The sequence below is a fragment of the Prionailurus bengalensis genome, chromosome C2 (assembly GCF_016509475.1).
Source record: "Prionailurus bengalensis isolate Pbe53 chromosome C2, Fcat_Pben_1.1_paternal_pri, whole genome shotgun sequence".
NCBI classification, from domain to species: Eukaryota; Metazoa; Chordata; class Mammalia; order Carnivora; family Felidae; genus Prionailurus; species Prionailurus bengalensis.
Genome location: NC_057350.1, coordinates 157,679,510 through 157,700,968, shown reverse-complemented (window position 1 = coordinate 157,700,968; position 21,459 = coordinate 157,679,510). Strand labels below are relative to the sequence as shown.

General features: G+C 49.1%; 1 protein-coding gene across 3 annotated transcripts in view; it reads left to right on the top strand.

Moving 5' to 3' along the window:
- The window catches only part of GLB1 (galactosidase beta 1), an 87,524-nt gene that overhangs the window by 11,682 nt on the left and 54,383 nt on the right, over window positions 1–21,459 (top strand). For all 3 annotated transcript variants that reach the window (XM_043595853.1, XM_043595854.1, XM_043595852.1), the window contains exons 2-6: window positions 12,110–12,279; window positions 15,230–15,380; window positions 15,918–15,978; window positions 17,038–17,132; window positions 20,735–20,915. In XM_043595853.1, coding sequence (XP_043451788.1) covers window positions 12,110–12,279; window positions 15,230–15,380; window positions 15,918–15,978; window positions 17,038–17,132; window positions 20,735–20,915 — 658 coding nt within the window. The remainder of the gene's footprint in view (window positions 1–12,109; window positions 12,280–15,229; window positions 15,381–15,917; window positions 15,979–17,037; window positions 17,133–20,734; window positions 20,916–21,459) is intronic.

Genomic DNA, 21,459 nt, shown 5'->3' with positions numbered 1-21,459 from the left:
AACTGGTAGAGCTAGAGATCTATAAAAGTTACAGCTGGATAGAATCACGTTCAACTTTTTTCTTTTTTGGCAGGAAGACTTCACTGCTTTCAGTGATGCTAAGACTGACCCAGGTGTTGCCAGCTTGACCCTGACCCCTCCACTAGAAAGTTCCTCATCATCTTCTCCTCTATGACTGTTTCAGCAGTCATTGATGGTTATTACCTAAAGTCACTGTTCCACTAGGGATTTCAAAATGATTTTTTTTTTTAAGTTTGGTATATTTAATACAGAATTTAGTAGGCCAGAGTACTGAATAGGCTTCCCAGGACTAGTTGGTTACTTAGCTTTTCTATATTCAAGAGACAATGGAAACTTCTTTTACCTCTGCTCTGGATTCTGAAGGATTTTTTGGAGCACTCAGAAAATCTAATCATGCCATCAGCCCCCAGAGTGGCGATTTTTCATTTCATCATTTCTTCTGTATTTACTAACTGTGGTTCTTCTACAAAGAATTCTCTTCATCAACTGATTGCTCTGAAAAAGTCTATAACGAAGGCAAGATAGATGCTAGACTCTTTCCCTCTATTCGTTGGTTTCCAGAATGAAGAGTTGATTCCCCAGCAAACTGCAAAGATGAACCCATAAGCTTTTCTTTGGGTTGGGAGGGAGTATCATGAATTTGACTCTTTTCATAAATCTGATGTGTTTCAGTCCATTGAAGTGATAAATCTTTTGATGCTCACAATCTCCTGTCCTTGGCCAGTTGGAGCCAGATTGTTTCTGTGGCATTTTGTTGTGACCCTAATAGTTGTTGACAGTTTTGGGCTTATTTTGTACGTGTTTTGCCCCGGATTTGGACTAATTTCTGGAAGGAGTTCTGGGTTCCTTTTAGTGGGAAATGTTTAGAGGCTGTGCTTTAAGTGTTAGAGGAGTTAAGTGCTGCTCGCTAGTGTCATTTCTAAGCTGTTTCAGTGGCTATTGCTAGGAAATATTTTTTTTTAGGAAGAGAAAAAAATAAGTTATATTAGTATTTCCAATTCAAATGGCAGATTATGGGCTTTTTTTTTTTTTAAATAGACTTTATTTTTTAGAGCAGCTTTATGTTCACAGCAAAATTGAGTGGAAGGTATAGACATTTCCCACATAGCCCTGATTACAGGGTTTTTACCTGTAATAGCCCTGATTTACAGGGTTTATTTCTGAAAATGTTGGTTGCTAGTGACCAGTGTCATTTCTTATTTACTATATCCCACTTCTGTATATTATGGATTCAAAATAGCAATAAAATATTACTAGGGTGAAATCTGCGGGATGCAGTTTTGTTTGTTCGTTTGTTTTACCTGAAATGCAGCATAAGATGTATTTTTGTCCTTAGGCTAAATACCGTCAAAATATTATTTCAAATTCACTTGAAATTGTCCTTTCCTGTGTGGAAAGTTAGGTCTGTTTTCAACTTTTAAGAATTGTTTTATAATTTTCAGGCTCGTTTTTTGGTCTTTTTAGACTGTGTGCTTCACGTCTTCTCTGAGATGAGGGGGCAAAGTTAAATCTGTAACTGCCTGCGAGTCCTGGAGGATTAGGAACTGGCCCCACACTGTGTTTCTGCCATTTTCTCCTCCGCTCTTCCACTGTCATTCACGCTCTCCATCCGCCATCTTTAGGAATGCTGGATGGAAATCTTTCTGGAACAAGAGAGGCATAAATAAATGAACAAACTTGATGAAAATAGAATGCATAAGCCATAGCAGTTCATCCACAAATTCTTCCACATCCATATTGATTGTCCCCATTCCCTGTGGCTCTTTTGCTTCAGACGTGTGGCTGATGTCCTGGTGCTTCCATAACACTGGATGTTTGAAAGGCTCTTAGCTCTGGCCCAAAGTTTGTTGTGGAGTCATCTGAAATAGTCCTTCTCCGTCTCTTTGTTCTGTGAGCTGAGGGATCTGGGAAGCCCATGTGTACCAACTCTCTTCCATTCCAATCTTCTCCGCTGCCCTTAACTTGTCCCTCAACCCTAGGGCGCTAGTGGCCTTAGGAGGGTTGGGTCTCTGCCACTCTGGAGCTGAGCAGCTCACATTAGGCATTCTCCAGGCTTTTGGGCCTGGAGTGAAAGGGTATGTAGCGTGCTGGGGATGCAAATCCCTTGAATGGGTGCTTTACCAGAGTTATACCGAAGGGCTTGAAGACATATTGTCTTCCCGTGGTCAACATACCTCCCAACCTGTGGTGTCACCGAGCTTTTATTTCTTTAATCCAGTGGAGGTATGTGCACAAGTAATGCAAATATGATTATTTTTAGTCCTGGGCATTCGGAAACGTGGGGAACGTTCACATTACCTGGTCATGTAAATTTTGGTATTATGTTTAACATTTCTAAGAAACGCCTATTTACCACTGGAATAATCTGAATGGAGTCAATAACTTTTAAAAATGTTATATTGGACAGTATGGGTCCCTGATGTGTAATTGGTTCAAGGATATTTTGTTTGTACTGCTGTCTTTTTTCTCCAGCGTTACTATATGCACTATGTACACGGGGGTCTTGGGAAGGTGTGCGCTTTGCCTTGCTTGGAATTGCTTTTTCTAAGGGTTTTGTGACCTCGTGCATTGGAAACACTGACGCTCACAGCCCTGCACATGTGAAATAAAACCATGCTCTTCGGTATTCTGTTCCCGTGCCAGTTAATGTGGAAGGGGTGAAGTCTGCACACAGGTCAAATTTTACGGTATTTGCATGGGGGGGGGTCAGCTCTGAAGGCAGATTCCCTCTTTCCTTCTCCCCCTACACTTCTCGGCGGCCTTACTTCTGTCAGAGGTACCACAGCTCCGAGAGAGCAAGGAGGCTGGCTCTTTTAGGCTGGCTCCTCTCAGGTCCTTAGATGTTGAGGGGAGTCACTTTGGAGCCACGAAGCAGAGTTTCCCTATTTACCTTGACCATGACCGTCAGCATTTAGAAGCTGTCCCTTAGGGGTGACTCAGTCGGTTAAGTCTGACTTTGGCTCAGGTCATGATCTCACGGTTCGTGAGTTCCAGCCCCACGTCGGGCTCTGGGCTGATAGTGCGGAGCCTAGTTGGGATTCTCTCTCTCTCCTCTCTCTCTGTCCCCTCCTCCCCTCCACTCGTGCTTTCTCTCTCAAAATAGATAAATTTAAAGAAGAAGAAGAAGAAGAAGAAGCTGTCCCTTAGGTGATGCTGCTTCTGGAGCTGTCCCTGTCACCCTGCTGCTTTTCCAAGCTTCAGAGACCTGTCACTGCTCCCTAGGTCCAAATAACATGATGTTGTTTATATATCAGACAGCGTGACAGCCCAGGGGATGTGCTGATGACCAGGGTCTCTCATGGGAGAGAGCAGGGCGGTTAAGGGGACCTGGGACCAGAGAGAATGTGTACTGCTATCCTGCCCACTTACAAATGGCTTTTGATCCTTTTCACTGATAGTTTTGAAAAGAACAGAACATTAGCCACAGACCCAATGCCAGAGGCTGCATTGACTGCTCCAGTGACAACACTACACCCACACAGCAGGTGCCACTCGGGCTGCTGCGTGGTTCAGTTAGCAGTCCACTGTCATCCACCACGATCTGTCTGCTCTGCAGGGGCTCACATGTGATATGAATGGGGATCTGAAGAGAACGTTCCGTGAGTCTCTGCGGAGGGGGCACTAGGACCTGCCATTCCAGGGGGAATTGTAGTCTTACTTCAGATTGGTCTTGGGTTGAGTTGGGGGAGTGGGCACTTGCACGATTTCCACCTGGCTCTTCCGTCCACGATGCCTCTGACTTACGGTAAGGGTTCTGGGGGCTGTTAAGGAAAACCATCCCAATATGCACTCAGGACCGGGGAAATTGCCAGAGGATAGGCCCTCTGACTTGTTGGATCCACTGTAGAAGGACCCTGGCCATGGCACCCCTTTCTCCCTGATTTCCTAAAGAGTGATAAGGGGGAGTGATGGCGTGTCAGATACCCTGGTATGTGAGCTCAAGTGTATTCAGCCATCCCCACAAGGTCTGGAGGACCATTTTCCTGAGGACACAGGTACCCGAGTCCTACTGGGGAAGGATTAGGAGAATATTCATTGGGCGTCCTGGAGTGGCATCACAGAGTTCTTCCTCAAGGGATCCATCCAACCCTCCGTTCGGTCAGTTGGCTGTTTGTTGGAGAGCTGGCCCAGAGCCAGGAACTGGAGGAAGGAATCACAATTGTCCGTTGCGGTGGCTGACATCAGCCTTTTGCTCACGAGTTCTTGATTACCTTTTTCTTGTTAGATGGGTCAGGCAGCATCCTTGCTGGTTGCCCAATCATCCCACCCTCTGGAAATGCCGTGGTTGATGAGCCATTGCCTGAGATTGCCACTGGTCAGCACACCCTGGCCTCGCCGGTTGTTGTGGTAATTATGTTGTCCCTCGCTGGGACATTCCGGAGAGTGTCGTCATCCTGAGTGCCACAGCAGCCTTTTCTGCTCCAGCCTCGAGGGCTCGACAGCCTCGCTGGGCTTCTCGAGGATGCCAGGGCCCTGCTCAGTGGAGCATTCCTTCCTGAAGGCACTGTTCTCTGTCCTGTCTTGGGGGATGCAGTCAGATGGTGGCCTGTTTGGTCACCGTTTTTGCATTCCCATCTCCCTGAGACGTCTCACACGTTCCTCAGGATGCCAAGCCCATCCTGGCGTCTCTGCCTCGTTTCCTATAGGCCAGTATCCTGTCCAGGTTCGGGGAGCTGGCTTCCAAAAGCATAGCAACTGGGTTAAGGTACTTCCATCAAGATGGTAACTCAGAGGTCATGGGAGAGGGCACCGTGTCAGTAAACTCCCCTCTATCCAGCCTCACATTCTGCGCCTCGAGATGCTGTCCCTTTATGCCCGCGTGGTTAAGTCCTGAGCCTTCCATCTCCGGCCGGAGACGTCAGTCTTTAAATATTGCCGCGGAAGCTTTTGGCATCACAGAATGGCTGACTTGAGCCCCTCAAGCGGTCTTTCTTCAAAGCCTCCAAATCTGTTAATAAAAAATCAGCCAACTTCAATAATCCTTGTAATTACCGGCACCTACCATCCCCCCGCCCCATTCCAAGGGTAGGGCTACGGCAGATGCCGGCTGTCCTTAGGCCCATACCTCCTCCCAGTCCCGCACAGGCGGGGACCTCAGAATTTGTATTTACACGCCCACTTAGCACCAGCTGTAGGGTTCCTGTTGCTGTTTGATAGATAAGAGAAATCCAGGTACAGGCTCACATCCTGAGGATCTGCTGTTTAGGCTAACCCTGGCACCCGCTGTCTCGGAGTGGGTCCCTCTAGAAGTAACACACGAAATAAAGGCTTGAGTGCAGGTGATCTGAGAAGTGAGCCGAGAGTGCAGGGGGAGGGGCAGGTGAGAAGCAGCGGAAGTCTGTTTAAGGACGCATCATGGTTCTCGCTCTGGGCAGTAGGGCCGGGATCCTGCCAGCCATAGAAGGTCTCCAGAACTGTCTGCCCGAAAGAGGAGAATGCAGTGATCCACCCCCATTGGTTGAGGGTTTTCCAGAGGGGCATGGGAACCCCCTGGGTCCCTGGGAGAGCAGGTTCCCATGTGTGGCAGGAAGGCACAGAGTCCCAAGGTGTGGGTCTGGGCTGAGACACTGTCAGCATAGAGTGTACTGAGCTCACAGAGGACCGTCCACGAGGGCTGCAGCTGACATGGGTATGCTTTAAAAACAACTCTCAACCTTCTCTTTTAACTCTTTACGTATCCAAGCTGTTCCTGCAAGGGCAAGAGCATGCCCTTCGTCTCAGGGGCTGCCTAATACTTAATCGTGGGGGGGGGGGGGTACGTACACTCATGCACAATGCCCTTAGCCTAGAAGCCGTAACTCAGTTCATCAGTCCACTTTTTAATTTTATTTATTTATATTTATTTTTCCAGTTTTACTGACAAACGCCCATCACTGTATAAGTTTAAGGCATATAGCATGATGGTTTCATTTATGTATATCGTGAAATGATCACCACAGTATGCTCAGCTGACATCAGTCTTCCCATATAGATACAACGGAAAGGAAAGGAAGAAAAGAAGGGAAAACAGTTTTCTCCATGCCATAAGAACTCGTAGGAGTTTCTCTCTTCCCAAGTTCCCCGTGTATCACACAGCACTGCGAACTACAGCCATCATGCGGTGCATCACATCTTTAGTGTTTCTTTATCTTTTAACTGGAAGTTTGGACCTTTTGACCACCTTTCTCCAATTCCCGCCCCTCCCCCCGGCTTTTTTATTTGTGTCAGTGTTTTACTAGGACAAATTTTCACACATAGAGTTGAAAGAATTTTATGCTCACCATCCAGACCCTACCATTAACATATGGCGGCCATCCATGCACTCATCAGTCCACCCCATCTTTTGGATGTAAGCTGCAGGCATTCATGTACTCCCCACTCTGAGTACTTTAGCGGGTCCTGTATCATTAACTAGGGATCGGTATTTGTTTATCGCTCTTTTTTCCCCCTTTTAAGGTGAACTTTACATACAGTGACGTATACAAACCTTAAGGGTACCATTCGGTGAACATGACAAATGCACAACCCTGTATAGTCCAGATCCCTCATTCAGCTAGATTACAGTTACCCCAGGACGTTCACTGGTGTTCCTTCCCACGCAATGCCTGCGTCCCTCTCCCAAAGGCAGCGACTCCTCTGATTTCTTTCCCACCATAGATTAGATTTGCCTGTTCTAGAGCTTCACATGAATGGGCTCCTCCGGTGGGAACATTCGTGTAGGGCTTCTTTCGCTCAGCATGACATTTTTGAGATGTATCCGTGTTCCCGGAAGCCCCAATAGCTCTGTTGATGGATATTCGCTTCCTTCCAGTGTTGGACAATGATGGATAAATCTGCTGTAAACATTTGTTACAAGTCTTTTCATGAACCATGCTTTTGTTTTTCTTATAACCGAGAAAAAGCCTTTATTTTGAAGTGCGTTGTTTTTTTAAATTTATTTTGAAAGACAGATTGTAAGCAGGGAGGGGCAGAGAGGGAGAGAGACAGAATCCCAAGCAGGCCCTGCATTGTCAGCGCAGAGCCTGACGTGGGGCTCGAACCCATGAACCTTGAGATCATGACCTGAACCGAAACCAAGAGTCAGACGCTTAACCAGATGAGCCACCCCAGAGCCTCTAAGCTGCATTTGGTTTAAACAGTGTTGCAATTAAAAACAGACACACAAAGGGACAAAGAGAATACCCATGTATCCATACCTAGCTTCCGTGATCAGCTTTGCTCTATGTGCCCTCTGCTTTTTTCGTTTGCTCTTTTTCTTTTCCATCTGTAGGGACCTCAGAGGTTGTCATTCCACCCAGAAATACTTCTGGATGTATCTAGGGGCTGCCTGGGTAGCTCAGGCGGTTAGGCGTCGACTTTGGCTCAGGTCATGATCTCACAGTCTGAGTTCCAGCCCCACATCAGGCTCTGTGCTGACAGCTTGGAGCCTGGAGCCTGCTTCGAGTCCTGTGTCTCCCTGTCTCTCTCTGCACCTCCCCTGCTTGTGCTCTGTCTCTCTCAAAAATAAATAAACATGACGTGCAAAAAGATATTTTTTTTAAATACTTCTGGATGTATCTCTGATGAGAACTTTTTTTTGTGTGTGTGTGTGTGTGTGTGAGGTCACCATGCCATCATTATAGCCAACAGAATGAGCAGTTTTTTGTTTTGTTTTTTTTATTTATTTTTGGGACAGAGAGAGACAGAGCATGAATGGGGGAGGGGCAGAGAGAGAGGGAGACACAGAATCGGAAACAGGCTCCAGGCTCTGAGCCATCAGCCCAGAGCCCGACGCGGGGCTCGAACTCACGGACCGCGAGATCGTGACCTGGCTGAAGCCGGACGCTTAACCGACTGCGCCACCCAGGCGCCCCTGGAATGAGCAGTTTTAATTCCACCCAATGCCTGGTCTGTATTCAGTTTTCCCCGTCATAACATTGGGGGTTTTTTTGGCAGTTCATTAGAATCAGGATCCCATGTTGCATTAGGTTATTGTGGCTCGTAAGTTCTCTTTTGTTTTCTAACAATATCTTGTTTGATTTTTTTTTAATTTTTTTAAATGTTTATTTATCTTTGAGAGAGACACAGAGCATGAATGGGGGAGGGGCAGAGAGAGAGGGAGACACAGAATCGGAAGCAGGCTCCAGGCTCTGAGCCGTCAGCACAGAGCCTGATGCGGGGCTCGAACTCACGAACCGCGAGATCATGACCTGAGCCGAAAGGGGACGCTTGCTGACTGAGCCCCCCAGGTGCCCCTATCTTGTTTGATGTTAATACCATCAATCTGCTGGAGGAGCTCTATCATCGGGCTTCTAGAATGTCCCTCGTTTTGCCTTTGGCGCATTTTGCGTCCTTGTGTTATCATTAGATTACGGTTCATCTGAGATTCAAGTTCAGTAATGAGGACTGCTTTAGGGGGGGCTGTGTACCCCTGTTGAGTGACAACATGAGGGACATAATGTCTGCTTGTTCCCTTTTTAAGAGGCTGAGGTTGGGGCGCCTGGGTGGCTCAGTCGGTTAGGCGTCCGACTTCAGCTCAGGTCATGATCTCGCGGTCCGTGAGTTCGAGCCCCGCGTCGGGCTCTGGGCTGATGGCTCAGAGCCTGGAGCCTGTTTCCGATTCTGTGTCTCCCTCTCTCTCTGCCCCTCCCCCGTTCATGCTCTGTCTCTCTCTGTCCCAAAAATAAATAAACGTTAAAAAAAAATTAAAAAAAAAAGAGGCTGAGGTTGAGCAGAGGAATCATGTAGGTGTAACCCACAGGTGTTAATATCTCTGTGGTCTTTATTTCCCCCCGATTTTATGTCTTTTAAGTCTCTCTTCTTTTAAATGCCCCCGGTGTTTCCACCTGAGGCCAGTGGGAGCCTCTTCAGGTTAACCCCTGTGTCCTGCCTCTAACCACCCACCCCGGTCCTGCGACTTACACCTCCTGTCCACTGCCCACGCGCTGCCGTCACCATGGTCCCTGACTCTGCTTCCTTTTTGCTGCCAGAGTGCCAAACATGTGAAAACCGTGTTTTCAGGCACTCTTCTTTGTAAGTCGCTGTCCGTGGCCCTTGGCCTGAAGCCCAGGCCCATGACTGGATGTTGGGGCACATTTGGTCTGGTCCCTGCCCATCTTCAGCTCCTGACTGCACAGTCCCGAGGTCCCAGGCCTCCCTCTCTGAGTCCCCCACACCGTGTCCTCTGCCTGTGTCCTTCCCCTTGCCTCACTCCACCTCATCCTGGGGCTCAGCTCAGGCCAGTAGTTCGCAGCCCTGGCCGTGCAGTCTGGGCATCGTCGTCTGGGCAGTTTTAGGAAACACCAGTGCCCGGGCACCACCCAAGATCAATTAAGCTCTGAATGTCTGGGGGTGAGGCCTGACTTGGCGGTTTTTAAAAGTTGGCGCAGGTGATTCTGATGTGTGGCCCAAGTTGAGAGCCAGGGCTCCTTCCTCTGGGAAGCTTGTCCTTGTGTCCCACACCTGCGTTACATGCCATTTATTACCTCCGCAGCATTCCGCTCTAATCCTGACCCCAGCTTTGTCGAGACACAGTCGACGGCTGACACTGTGGGTTAAGCTGTGCGACGTGAAGGTTTTATCCTTGCTCTACCCACCTGGGCCTCACCGCGTTGACCCCTGGGTCTGTCCCGGGCCACAGGGAAGCTCCGTGCGGGCTGTGGCCACATCTGTGTGGCTCCCTCTGTTACTGCTCAGCAAGTGGTAGGGGGCTGGCCATATTTATGAAATGGATGGGAGGGAGACATTGGGGCTGGATTCGGGGGTTATTTCGATGCAGGGACGTTGCTGCACCGAGTGGGACAGAGACCTGAGTCCCTTTCTGCTGGACATTTCTCACCCACCACATCTTCTGTTCCTCCGAGCCCCTTGCCCTAGACAAGAGGGCTTCAAACAGCCTGTCCTTCTCCCGATCGCTTATCCTTTGCTGCCCGTCCCCAGCATTTCCCCACCTCACGCGCCGCTTCCGAACTCACGGAATGTGTGGGAAACCCTTGTTTGCCACCTGGTCACATACATGCCGTGAAAATGTCTTCAAACCCATCCGTTGGGCACCTGGTGAAAGAAGTAGCTTTTATATTTTTTGTGAGTTTCTTTAGGAGTTTCTTGCCTTTGAAAGGCAGCTAAAGCCTTGTTTACTAGAGGAACAAAGTAATATTAAACTGACACTCCGGCCTTTAAAAAAAAAAAAGAAGATTCTTGGGGAGCCTCGGTCGCCAATCGTCTGACTCTGGATTTTGGCTCAGGTCGTGATCTCACGGTTTCATGAGTTCGAGCTCCGTGTCAGGCTCTACGTTGGCAGCTTAGAGCCTGTTTGGGATCCTCTCTCCCTTGTTCTCTGCCCTCCCCCCAATTGCGCTGTCTCTCTCTAAATAAACAAAAAAACCTTAAAAATAAAATTAAAATAAAAAATGATTCTTAAATGATTTATTTGTTTAAAAAAATTTTTTTTAATGTTCATTTATTTTTGAGACAGAGAGAGACAGAGCATGAATGGGGGAGGGTCAGAGAGAGAGGGAGGGAGACGCAGAATCCAAAGCAGCCTCCAGGCTCCGAGCTGTCAGCACAGAGCCGGACGCAGGGCTCGAACTCACAGACGGTGAAATCATGACCTGAGCCGAAGCCAGATGCTTAACCGACTGAGCCACCCAGGCGCCCCATGATTTATTTGTTTATTTTTGGTTAGGTCTATTGAGGTGAACTCACATACAGTAAAGCTGCCCATTCGCCCCTAAACGATCTACTCTGAGTTATTTAACTTTCCATCACGGTGCTTTAACTCCCTGAGTTGGATTTCAGGCCAGGTGTGATCTAGGACTCATGCTGTCACAGTTACTTCAAGGGAGACCTCCAAAACTGTCATGGACTGTGGTGCTGCTACGGAAGAAAAAAAAAAAAGGTTTTTAAAAAAAGCCTAGGGGCACCTGGGTGTCTCGGTCCGTAAAGTGTCTGACTTCGGTTCAGGTCATGCTCTTGTGGCTCACGAGTTCAAGCCCCACATTGGGTTCTGTGCTGAGAGCTCAGAGCCTGGAGCCTGCTTCGGATTCTGTGTCTCCCTGTCTCTCTGCCCCTCCCCCACTTGTACTCTGTCTCTCTGTCTCTCAAAATAAATAAAACATTAAAAAAAATTCCTAAAGCTGCGCAGGAAATCTTACCAACAGTGGGGGACAGCACTTAATTGGTTTCTTATGGCTGTGGTCCTGTTGGCACCCATGACCCATCACTGCCTTCTTCCATCCACCAGAGGGCAGTGTTCTCTTCTGCCTCCCCTTTGACATCTTCCCTTCCAAATTCTAGCATTTCAGCTTCTGAAGTGATCTCCAAACAGTGTTTCTCGAAATTTGATTTGCCTAGGTTTTTTGATTTTGCTAGAAACACGCCTTCCATTGCAAACCCGTACAGACTTACATCCGATGCAACTCTGCATCTGTATACATAACAACCGTTTCATAAACTAATACTTGTCTTAACCATGTGTAGTACGCTGATATTTTATTACTAAAAAAGTGTCAATCAAAAAAAAATTTTTTTTAAGTGCCAGTCGTTGCCTAAACTGGGTTCATGATTCACCAATGGGATTGCAGCCCCTAATTGGAAACAGATTGGCTTGAAGTTCATCTCGTCAGACATCCTGCATGTTTATGGCAGCGGAGATGTGGGTTCGAGAGAGTTCACCTGGCCACTGCCAGACTTAGAGCACCAGCCAGGACTCCAGACCTCTCATGTCTTGCCTGCACCCGGGTGACATTACTGTCGAGGTGCATCCAGTGCTCCAGTGAGTGACCGCCACAGGGAGGGAGGGTGTGATCGTGTCTTCCATTCCCAGCACATTGGGCTTTGCTCGATCAAGGAAAGAGTCAGCTCCGGCAAGGTCTTTACCAGATCAGTGCTGGCCTCTGGAAAAGTAAGCCCTTGGGATTCCTGCACAGGGGTCCTTCCCGATGATTTCTGTTGCCTGAGTGCAGTAGCCACCGTCTGGGCAGCGGTTTGCTTTTGGGCCCAGAAGCCACGCACTGACTCGATCAGCCGATTCCACAAATGAAACAGGCAGGAGGCCACCTGCCACTGAGAGTTTCTGCTCCCGAGATGGGGAAGGTGGAAGTTCTCACGTGGCCCCATCCCTGCCCCGTAGAATGCTTCCCAGAGGACGTTCAAGATCGACTACAGCCACAACCGCTTCCTCAAGGATGGCCAGCCGTTCCGCTACATCTCGGGGAGCATTCACTACTTCCGGGTGCCCCGCTTCTACTGGAAGGACCGGCTCCTGAAAATGAAGATGGCCGGGCTGAACGCCATCCAGACGTAAGTAGGAGGGCACTGGGCTCTCACCTGGGCCTAGACACCCGCGCCTGGAGACGGGCTGCCGCCAGCTGCGTTTCTCCGCGCGGCTAGCGGTTTCATTGCTCAGAACGGGAAACAGCATAACCTGGTGTTCTGGGAGGGGCTTGTCCTCAGCTCGACTGGCCCATCTTCAGATAACTAACCACTTCTTCCGATCTTGAACCTTGTCAATGGAAATCGTGAAGTGAATATCAGCTTTGAAAGGAAAGGGAAGTAACCGTGATTGAGTGTTTGCCGTGCGCAGGGCCCTTTACACAAAGGATTCCATCCCTTCACTCCCCTTTATGGCTGGTGAGACTGAAATTTGCCCGAGTGCCTATTTTTGGCCAGAGGTCTCCCTAGAACTTGAAGGTAGCAATGTTCATAGGCGGCCACAGCTTCTCTCAGTTCTTGGGGGAGTGTGCCGGGTTAGGTAGGTTCCTGAATCCCAGTTTTTCTTTGTGGTTCTGCTGGGGTACTTCTCTAACTCCGGATAGAGAATTACCCCAATAACTATCTCTCCTCGTCTCTTCTGCTGTTGCAAGGTGACTAATTGGGAGAAAAGCTGGGTTGGCTGGCCACTCTGGTTTTTGCACTACTGATGAGGATTGCTGATAGCCTCTTCAAGATAAAGGGTGAGAAAATGCAGAGGCAGAGGCCTGGGGCATCCATTTCCTCCCTGTAGTTTAACACTTAGGCTCTGGGGGACCGGGGCTGTCTGTCCCATGGAGCCCTAAAGCCATGGGATTGTGGAAAAAGGCCATAAGCCAGGGGGCATCCGAGAGACCTCTGCGATGGCAGTGGGTGGCTCCGTATTCCAGTTTGTGTCCCATGTTTTTGTCACTTCCTGCGCGCTGCTCCTGACAAAATCTCTTGTAGAAGGACACAAGGGTTGGAGGCGTTTTTTGTTATTGTAATAATTTATTTATTTTTTAATTTATATCCAAGTTAGCATATGGTGCAACAATGATTTCAGGAGTAGATTCCTTGATGCCCTTGCCCATGTAGCCCATCCCCCCTCCCACCTCCCTTCCAGCAACCCTCTGTTTGTTCTCTATATTTAAGAGTCTCTTATGTTTTGTCCCCCTCCCTGTTTTTATATTATTTTTGCTTTCCTTCCCTTCCGTTCATCTGTTTGTATCTTTTTTTTTTGTTTTTTAATGTTTATTTTTGAGAGAGAGAGAGAGAGACAGAGCACGACCCAGAGGAGGGGCAGAGAGAGAGGGAGACACAGAATCCAAAGCAGGCTCCAGGCTCCGAGCTGTCAGCACCGATCCCAACACAGGGCTCGAACTCGCAAACCGTGAGATCCTGACCTGAGCCCAAGTCGGACGCTCAACTGACTGAGCCACTCAGGCGCCCCTTTCTGTTTTGTATCTTAAAGTATTCATATGAATGAAGTCAGATGATATTTGTCTTTCTGTGACTAATTTCACTTAGCGTAATACCCTCTAGTTCCATCCACGTAGTTGCAAATGGCAAGATTTCGTTCTTTTTGACTGCCGAGTAATACTCCATTGTGTATATATACCACATCTTCTTTATCCATTCATCCATCAATGGACATTTGGGCTGTTTCCATACTTTGGCTGTTGTTGATAGTGCTGCTATAAACATGGGGGTGCATGTGCCCCTTCGAAACAGCACACCTGTATCCTGTGGATAAAAGCCTACTGGTGCAATTGCTGGGTCGTAGGGTAGTTCTGTTTTTAGTTTTTGAGGAACCTCCATACTGTTTTGCAGAGTAGCTGCACCAGCTTGCATTGCCAGCAGCAGTGCAAAAGACATCCTCTGTCTCCGCATCCTCGCCAACATCTGTTGTCTCCTGTGTCGTTATTGTTAGCCATTCTGACAGGTGTCAGGTGGTATCTCATTGTGGTTTTGCTTTGCATTTCCCTGATGATGAGTGATGCTGAGCATTTTTTCATGTGTCGGTTGGTCACCTGGATGTCTTCTTTGGAGAAGTGTCTATTCATGTCTTTTGCCCATTTCTTCACTGGATTATTTGTTTTTGGGGTGTTGAGTTTGGTGAGCTCTTTATAGATTTTGGATACTAGCCCTTTGTCTGATAATGTCATTTACAAATATCTTTCCCATTCCGTTGGTTGCCTTTTAGTTTTGCTGATTGTTTCCTTTGCTGTGCAGAAGCTTTTTATCTTGATGAGGTCCCAATAGTTCATTTTTGCTTTGGTTTCCCTTGCCTTGGAGAGGTTTTCTTAATTTTTATTTTTATTAAAAAGCATTTTCAAAAAATAAATATCTCTTATTACCTTAGCATAGGTATTTTCATTTTCCCTAAGCCTTCCACAGGTATATATAATTTCTACATAGTAGTAATTAATGTTTATGTACTTCTGTGGTTTTTTTTAAGTTGTTAAATAGGAATGGGCATTCTTTGTGGGTCATAAACTTAAATGTGTCCCCCACCAAGTTTGGTTCACTTGGGTAACTACTCTGAAAACTCAAGACAAGGCCTCTTTCCCAAGAGGCTGCCGAGGGGAGCTATGTGAGTGTCCTGAGGGTTTACAGTTCTGCTGACGGTTTAGAAATTCACATGAGGGGGGCCCCCCAGGTGGCTTAGTCGGTTGAGGTCATGATTTCGTGCTTCTTGAGTTCAAGCCCCACATCGGGCTCTCTGCTGTAAGTGCGGAGCCTGCTTCAGATCCTCTGCCCCCTTCTCTCTGCCCTTCCTCAGCTCATGCTCTCTCTCAAAAATATATAAACATTTAAGAAAGAAAGAAAGAAAGAAAGAAAGAAAGAAAGAAAGAAAGAAAGAGAGAGAGAGAGAGAAAGAAAGAAAGAAAGAGAGAGAGAGAGAGAAAGAAAGAAAGAAAGAAAGAAAGAAAGAAAGAAAGAAAGAAAGTAAGTAAGTCACATAGGACAACTGGATTTTTGAGCTATTTCCAAGAAGGGGCTGTGTGTTTCTTGGCAGGTACGTGCCCTGGAACTTTCACGAGCCCCAGCCAGGACAGTACCAGTTTTCTGGGGAACATGATGTGGAATATTTTCTCAAGCTGGCCCATGAGCTGGGACTGCTGGTTATCCTGAGGCCCGGACCCTACATCTGTGCAGAGTGGGACATGGTGAGTGTGGCCAGACCTGGCTCTGCCCGGCTGGTGCGCGTGACAGGGGCGGGCTGACTGGCAGGGATCTGGGGCAAAGTGAGTTAAAGCAGTTGAAACAGTTTCCCATTCCAGATGACAGTGAGTCTGTGACTACAGCCGGCATAGGGATCTTTTACCTCAGGAGGTGTCTAGGCAGAGAGGAACAGGGAAGGGCCCGAAGGCGTGCGTCCTCCCCTTGGTGCTCACATAACTCAGTTTCCCCATCGGTTAACGGTATGGGCTCCATCTACCTCACAGGGTTGTTGTACAATTAAGCGGGATGAGCCATATAAAAGCTTTGATTATTCTCCAAACACTCCATTCATGTGATGTCATCTTACTAGTAAAAGGAAGTTATGATTACTACCGTCCCTGAAAGTTCTACACCACAAAGCCCGCCTCGACTACCCCTTCTTCCCTGAAAGTCTTCTTTTCCCTCACCGCTAAGAGTAATTTCTCTCTGCCTTGAGACCCCATAATGGCTTCTCCCTCCTTTTGCCCCACCCCCCATCCTAGGGAGGATTGCCGGCTTGGCTGTTATTAAAAGAGTCGATTATTCTCCGTTCTTCTGATCCAGGTAAGTTGTTACACGTGTCCTGAGAGAATGATGATGTCTTTCGCGACATTTTATACCAAAAGCAGCAGGTGTTTTGAAGGCTGGGGTTCTTCTGCACAGACACTTTGGAAGGCTTAGTGGAAGTGTGTTAGTCACTGTCCACTGCAGACTTTGAATGTGTAGGAAATCAGGCTGTCTTGAACTGTTTGACCAGATCTTGCTGATAAACTGGTGACTCTGAACTGGCACTGGGCCCTGTTTGCGGTTGACCGACTGACTTTAATGCTTTCTCTTCCTACTTTCTCAATAATTACATGCCCAGTGATAGCATCTGGCTAATCAAAATGACAGTTCGTTTGTTGACCTTTACAGGGCGATCTGTAAAATGATAGTCTTTTTCTGGCCTTTTTCAACAACTAGAAATTATTTTCGCCGCAAACCCCGATGAGGCAGAAGGTCCCAGTAGCTGCATTTCTGCCTCCTGAAGATGCTGGTCTCGGGACGGTCCGAAGAGCAGCTAACATTGATTGAATTTGCTGTGTGAAAGGCTGGTGTCCTGTGCTCTACGTGTACATCCTTCTCAGTGCATTACCTCCCGGTTTGCAGTCCCAGCGCATTATTCATGTTCTTACCTGTATTACCTCATTTCGTCCTCACGGCCTCTTTACAAAGGGTGCGCTCTGTTATCTCCATTTGTCGGTGTCAGTATTTAATTGATTAAAGCTTCATTTTAGAAAGAAAAAAAACACCCATCCTACTGTGACACAGAGAAAGACACTCCCTTCAGGCACTCTTTTCTTCCTTCAACAAACATGGGCTGGACCAGCCTCCTGCGCTCCAGGCCTGGTGTCCCCGTGGTGGGGCAGAGACCATGCCTGTGCTCCTTTCCACTGGGAACCCGCTGAGCAGATGGCTCCTTGTGGGACAGCTTTTATCACATCAGTGCGTGCAGCTACCCCATCTCGGTCTCGCTGAGTCCGGCATATCCCGATCTCGGCTGCGAGCCCCAGGGTGACAGGGCGTCAGTGTGTGTGTGCACTAAAAGGTGTGGAACGGTGCTAAACCTGTCCTCTCTTCCAGATTACCTTGCAGCCGTGGACAAGTGGTTGGGAGTCCTTCTGCCCAAGATGAAGCCTCTCCTCTATCAGAACGGAGGGCCCATTATAACCGTGCAGGTAACCTCAGAGATGAGCACGGGCAGGTGGGGGGCGGGGAAGGCTTTCATCCGGCCGCATCGTACCCGGGAGCGATGCAGAGGTGAGCCTCACAAGCCTGTTTCTCTGCAAGGCAGTGCCACAGCTGGTGATTTTATATAAGCCACACTTGGGGGAGGCATTGTCGTTCGTGGCTGCTGTATACCGGACCCTGAGCTGACTGCCCTCCAGACGCCATGCAATTATCCCGACCGATGTCTCTTTGAAAAGAAGAACTTCAAAGGGGTGAAGTGACTTGGCCCAGGTCGCCCAGTGGGCAGGTGGCAGAGTCAGGATTGCATCCTAGGCCCACTGATCCCGTGGCCTGCCTCTCTCTCTGCTGCCACGTGGCCTGTGGCTGAGGGGGTGCAACACGGATTAAAATGATTTGGTGTCTGCCCTGCTTAGGCAGTCAGTTCCTGCTGGTTTGAAAGAGGATGTGGTGAACTGGGGCCATTCTGCTTTCTCTCCTGCTTCCTGCCCCCAGTCTCCTCCTTCCATGTGTTCTTTGCTCTGCCAGGACCGGTATATCGTGGGTACATCCTGTGCCAAGTATTTTCCACGTGAAAAATTGGGGCACTTGACCTGCACTTGACCAACGGTTTGCGATGTTTGCAAAATCACTTAGGCGAAACGCAAAACCGGGGCGCCTGGGTGGCCCAGTCAGTTAAGCGTCCAACTTTTGCTTTCGGCTCCGGTCACTATCTCATAGTTTGTGAGTCTCGAGCCCCGCATCGGGCTCCGTGCTGTCAGATTCTCTCAGCCCTTTCTCTCTGCCCCTGCCTGCTCATGTTCTCGCTCTCTCAATAAATAAACTTAAAAACAACAACAATAACACATAAAACCATGTTCATTAGTCATTTGCCAAGGAACAAATGTAAAAGGGGCCGCATCCTGAAACGGCAAGGGGGTGCAGTGCAGCTCCCTAGACAAGTGTGGGCGGGATTTCCTTCTTAGGAACGGTCCCTGTGGGAAGGGAGCGTGGCCACCCTCTTGCCCTTCAGGTGTAGGTCGAGTGAGGCGATGAGAAGGCCGACCTGGCCACAGTGGCCATTCTGACCCTGCATGGGGGAGAGAGGCCAGCTCACTGCTCCCGGAGCACTGAACGCCCCTCCACCCGTCTTGAGTCTGTACTGGTGAAGCTTATAGGAGCCCGTTTTCCCACGTGAAGATGTCAAGGCTGCAGGTGAGTGTGGCTTCGCACGAATGGGTCTTCTTCCTTTGTCTTCACCTCGGGGTTTCTCTAGTTTCCCTCGTTTTTAAATCTCTGCTTCTTCCCAAGTCACTTTCAAGCTTCGCGCACAACTTTTCTGTACCTTTTGGTCGTCGACATGCTGCAAGGAGTGTAATTGGGTATGAATTCCGCAGAGGAGAGCAAAGTTGGCTGCGTGAGGGGCATTTCTTGTGTGCATCCCTTGGACGGCCTGAACTTGACTGTGGGTCCTGCCAGGGTCCTGCCAGCCGCCGCCTCCTCTGCCTCTGCCCTTCGCACCTCCCCCCGCTTGAATTCCATAATCCTTTTGCCCCTTGATTACTAAATAAGTAAGTGTGGGGAAGCATGGAAGAATGTAAGAAAACAGAGAAACCATAATTTGCTTCTGGAGTCAGAAGCAAAGCTCTTTACGTTCTGGGGAGATTTCCTTGATTTTTTTTTCCATGCCTTTAAAACATTTCTTTTTACAGAGTCAGTGTAAACTGACCAGTTTCTTACCTGACTCTTCGTGCTTGAGCCTACGGTCATAAGCATTTCTTCATATCATTAACAATTCTTCGCACTGGCCACCAAATTCATGGTGGCCTCTTGTCCACGTAGGCCCTCCTCTGCCTGGAGGCCTTCCCATTTGGCTTGTTGGCGTCCCTGTGACTCTCAGAACCCCTGTTAGTGCCTCCGTTTGTGAGGCCCTCCTGGCACTTTGTCCACTTTCCTCCCTGACCAGTTGTGTCTCCGTTCTCTTCTCCCCACGTGTCTGAGGTCATACCACACGTGGGTACACCTCACATGCTCTCCCCCCCGCCCCCAGTGGTTCTGGAATGGAACCGAAGCCCAAGGGTTAGAAAAGAAGGAAGTTGGCATTGGTTGACAGAACTTGGGCGCGCAAAAGTTTCTGTAACAGCTGTCTGTATTTCTCAGTGGGGTGTGCCTTTCACTCAGTGTCATACCTCTAAGATTCTTTGATATATTGGGTGGAGCTGAAGGTCATTCATTTTATGGCCTTAGAGCAATGTTTCTTAACTTCTTTTTCGTTTTTGCCCCTAAAAAGCCTTTTTAGACATCTTTTTAATTAAAAATTTTTTAACGTTTATTTATTTTTTTTGAGAGAGAGAGAGACAGCACGGGCAGGGGAAGGGCAGAGAGAGAGAGAGAGACACAGAATCCTGAGCAGGTTCCAGGCTCTGAGCTGTCGGCGCAGAGCCCGATGTAGGGCTCGAACCCACGAACCGTGAGATCATGACCCGAGCCTAAGTCAGACACTTAACCAACTGAGCCACCCCGGCGCCCCTGTAGACATTTTTTTCTAATTTCCTGCCCACAAAATTTTAATACCTCTGATCTACTGTAGAAGTGTGTGTGTATATATATCTGTGCTTTACATATAAAAAAGAGTAAGGCGTTCTTTTCTCCTGTAAGAATCCATTTTTACCTTCTGGGGCATGCCCTGTCAATGGGTGCGTCCCCGTGGAGAATGGCAGAACGCGTGCCCCAGGGCAGCATTTCCCACCCTCGGCACAAGTGCCACTCACGGCACCTGAAAATCCTTCGTTGTGGAGGCTCACAAGCAGCGGGCCTGGTAGCATCCCTCGGCCTCCACCCACCAGGTGCCAGCCGCACTCTCTGCCCCTCCAGATGTGACAACCCAAAGTGTCTGCAGACCTTGTGAAATGTTCCCTGGGGGGCAAAATAACTCCTGGTTGAAAACCACTGATGCTGTTGAACGCAGACTGAGCCAATTGGTTACTAAGAACAAAAACAAGAAACGCCCTGAAAGTTTGGCGGTAGGTGGAGTAAAGGGCGGTACGTCCTTATCTGGCGCTTGCCCTTGTCGCCTCCATGGACATTTCGCAGAGTGCGTTGAAGGTGGGAAGCCAGTGTTGTCACTGGTGCATGTATTATGATACCAGTTTTAAGAACAGAACAGTCTCTGTGCTTTATTCCGTGTATCTAGGGTGTGCGTGTGTGTGAATCTGGAAGGCTGAGCCAGAATGCCCATAGCAGTTATCTCTGAGTAACGGGATTAACACACGGTTTTTCTAGTTTCTTTGCATTTCCCCACATTGTCTAATATTTCTACCGTGGGAAGGTGTTGTTTATGTCACGTTTAAAGGATCTATTCCCCAGTATAGGGTAGAGCATCACTACAATCCAAAATCTGACACGGTGGTTTTGTCTTTCTTATTTTGGTGGAGTGGGAGGTGGGGCGGTAAGTTTTCGAGCGGAGTTGCCCTTTGGAAGATGCGTTTTGAGGACTGAGCCAGAAGATATTTTGGGCAACGGTCGCGCTTTGGCAGTGGTTGGGCAGGGGCTTGAGCCTGCCTGGAAGGACTCGGTCGGGATCTCCTGACGCCGCCCCTTTGTTAACTTGCAGGTTGAAAACGAATACGGCAGCTACTTCACCTGTGACTACGACTACCTGCGCTTCCTGCAGCGGCGCTTCCGCGACCACCTGGGCGGTGACGTGCTTCTGTTCACCACCGACGGGGCGCACGAGAAGTTCCTGCAGTGCGGGGCGCTGCAGGGGATCTACGCCACCGTGGACTTCGGCCCAGGTCGGTGTTCGCCGCCGCAGAGAACCGCGCCCAGGCCGCGCAGGCTCGGCGGTGGGCGGTGGGCGGTGGGCGCCGGCCGGCACCCCGGGCCGCGCGTTTGCAGTGGGTGCGTCGAGCGAGATTTCCCAAACGCTCCCCGACGGATCAAACGGAGTCAGTGGTGCAGCGCCCCCTGTGGCTCGCGTTAGTTATTTGAGCGAGGCCGATGGGCCCTTAGGGCGGGAGCTGCGTGGTTAGAGCTCTGCTCGCCGGGGGCGGCTGCTAGGAGCTCCGCCCCCTGGCGGTGGTGGCGGTGGGCTCCTCCTCCAGGTCGGCTACCGGGTGGGTGGTGTGGCCCCGCCCTGGAATGCGGGGAGCCTCCCTACACGAGCGAGGAGCGAGCGTGGTCTTTCCGTGGAACTCAACATCGTGACCCTTGCGGGCCGCGGGCGGTCGGGGAGATGCTGCAAAAAGGCCTTGCCTCACCGGTTAGGGCCGCGTCGGCTGCAGGAGGCCCAGCGAGTGCACTGCCGGTGCGGCCCGCAGGCTCCCGGCTGTGACAAGC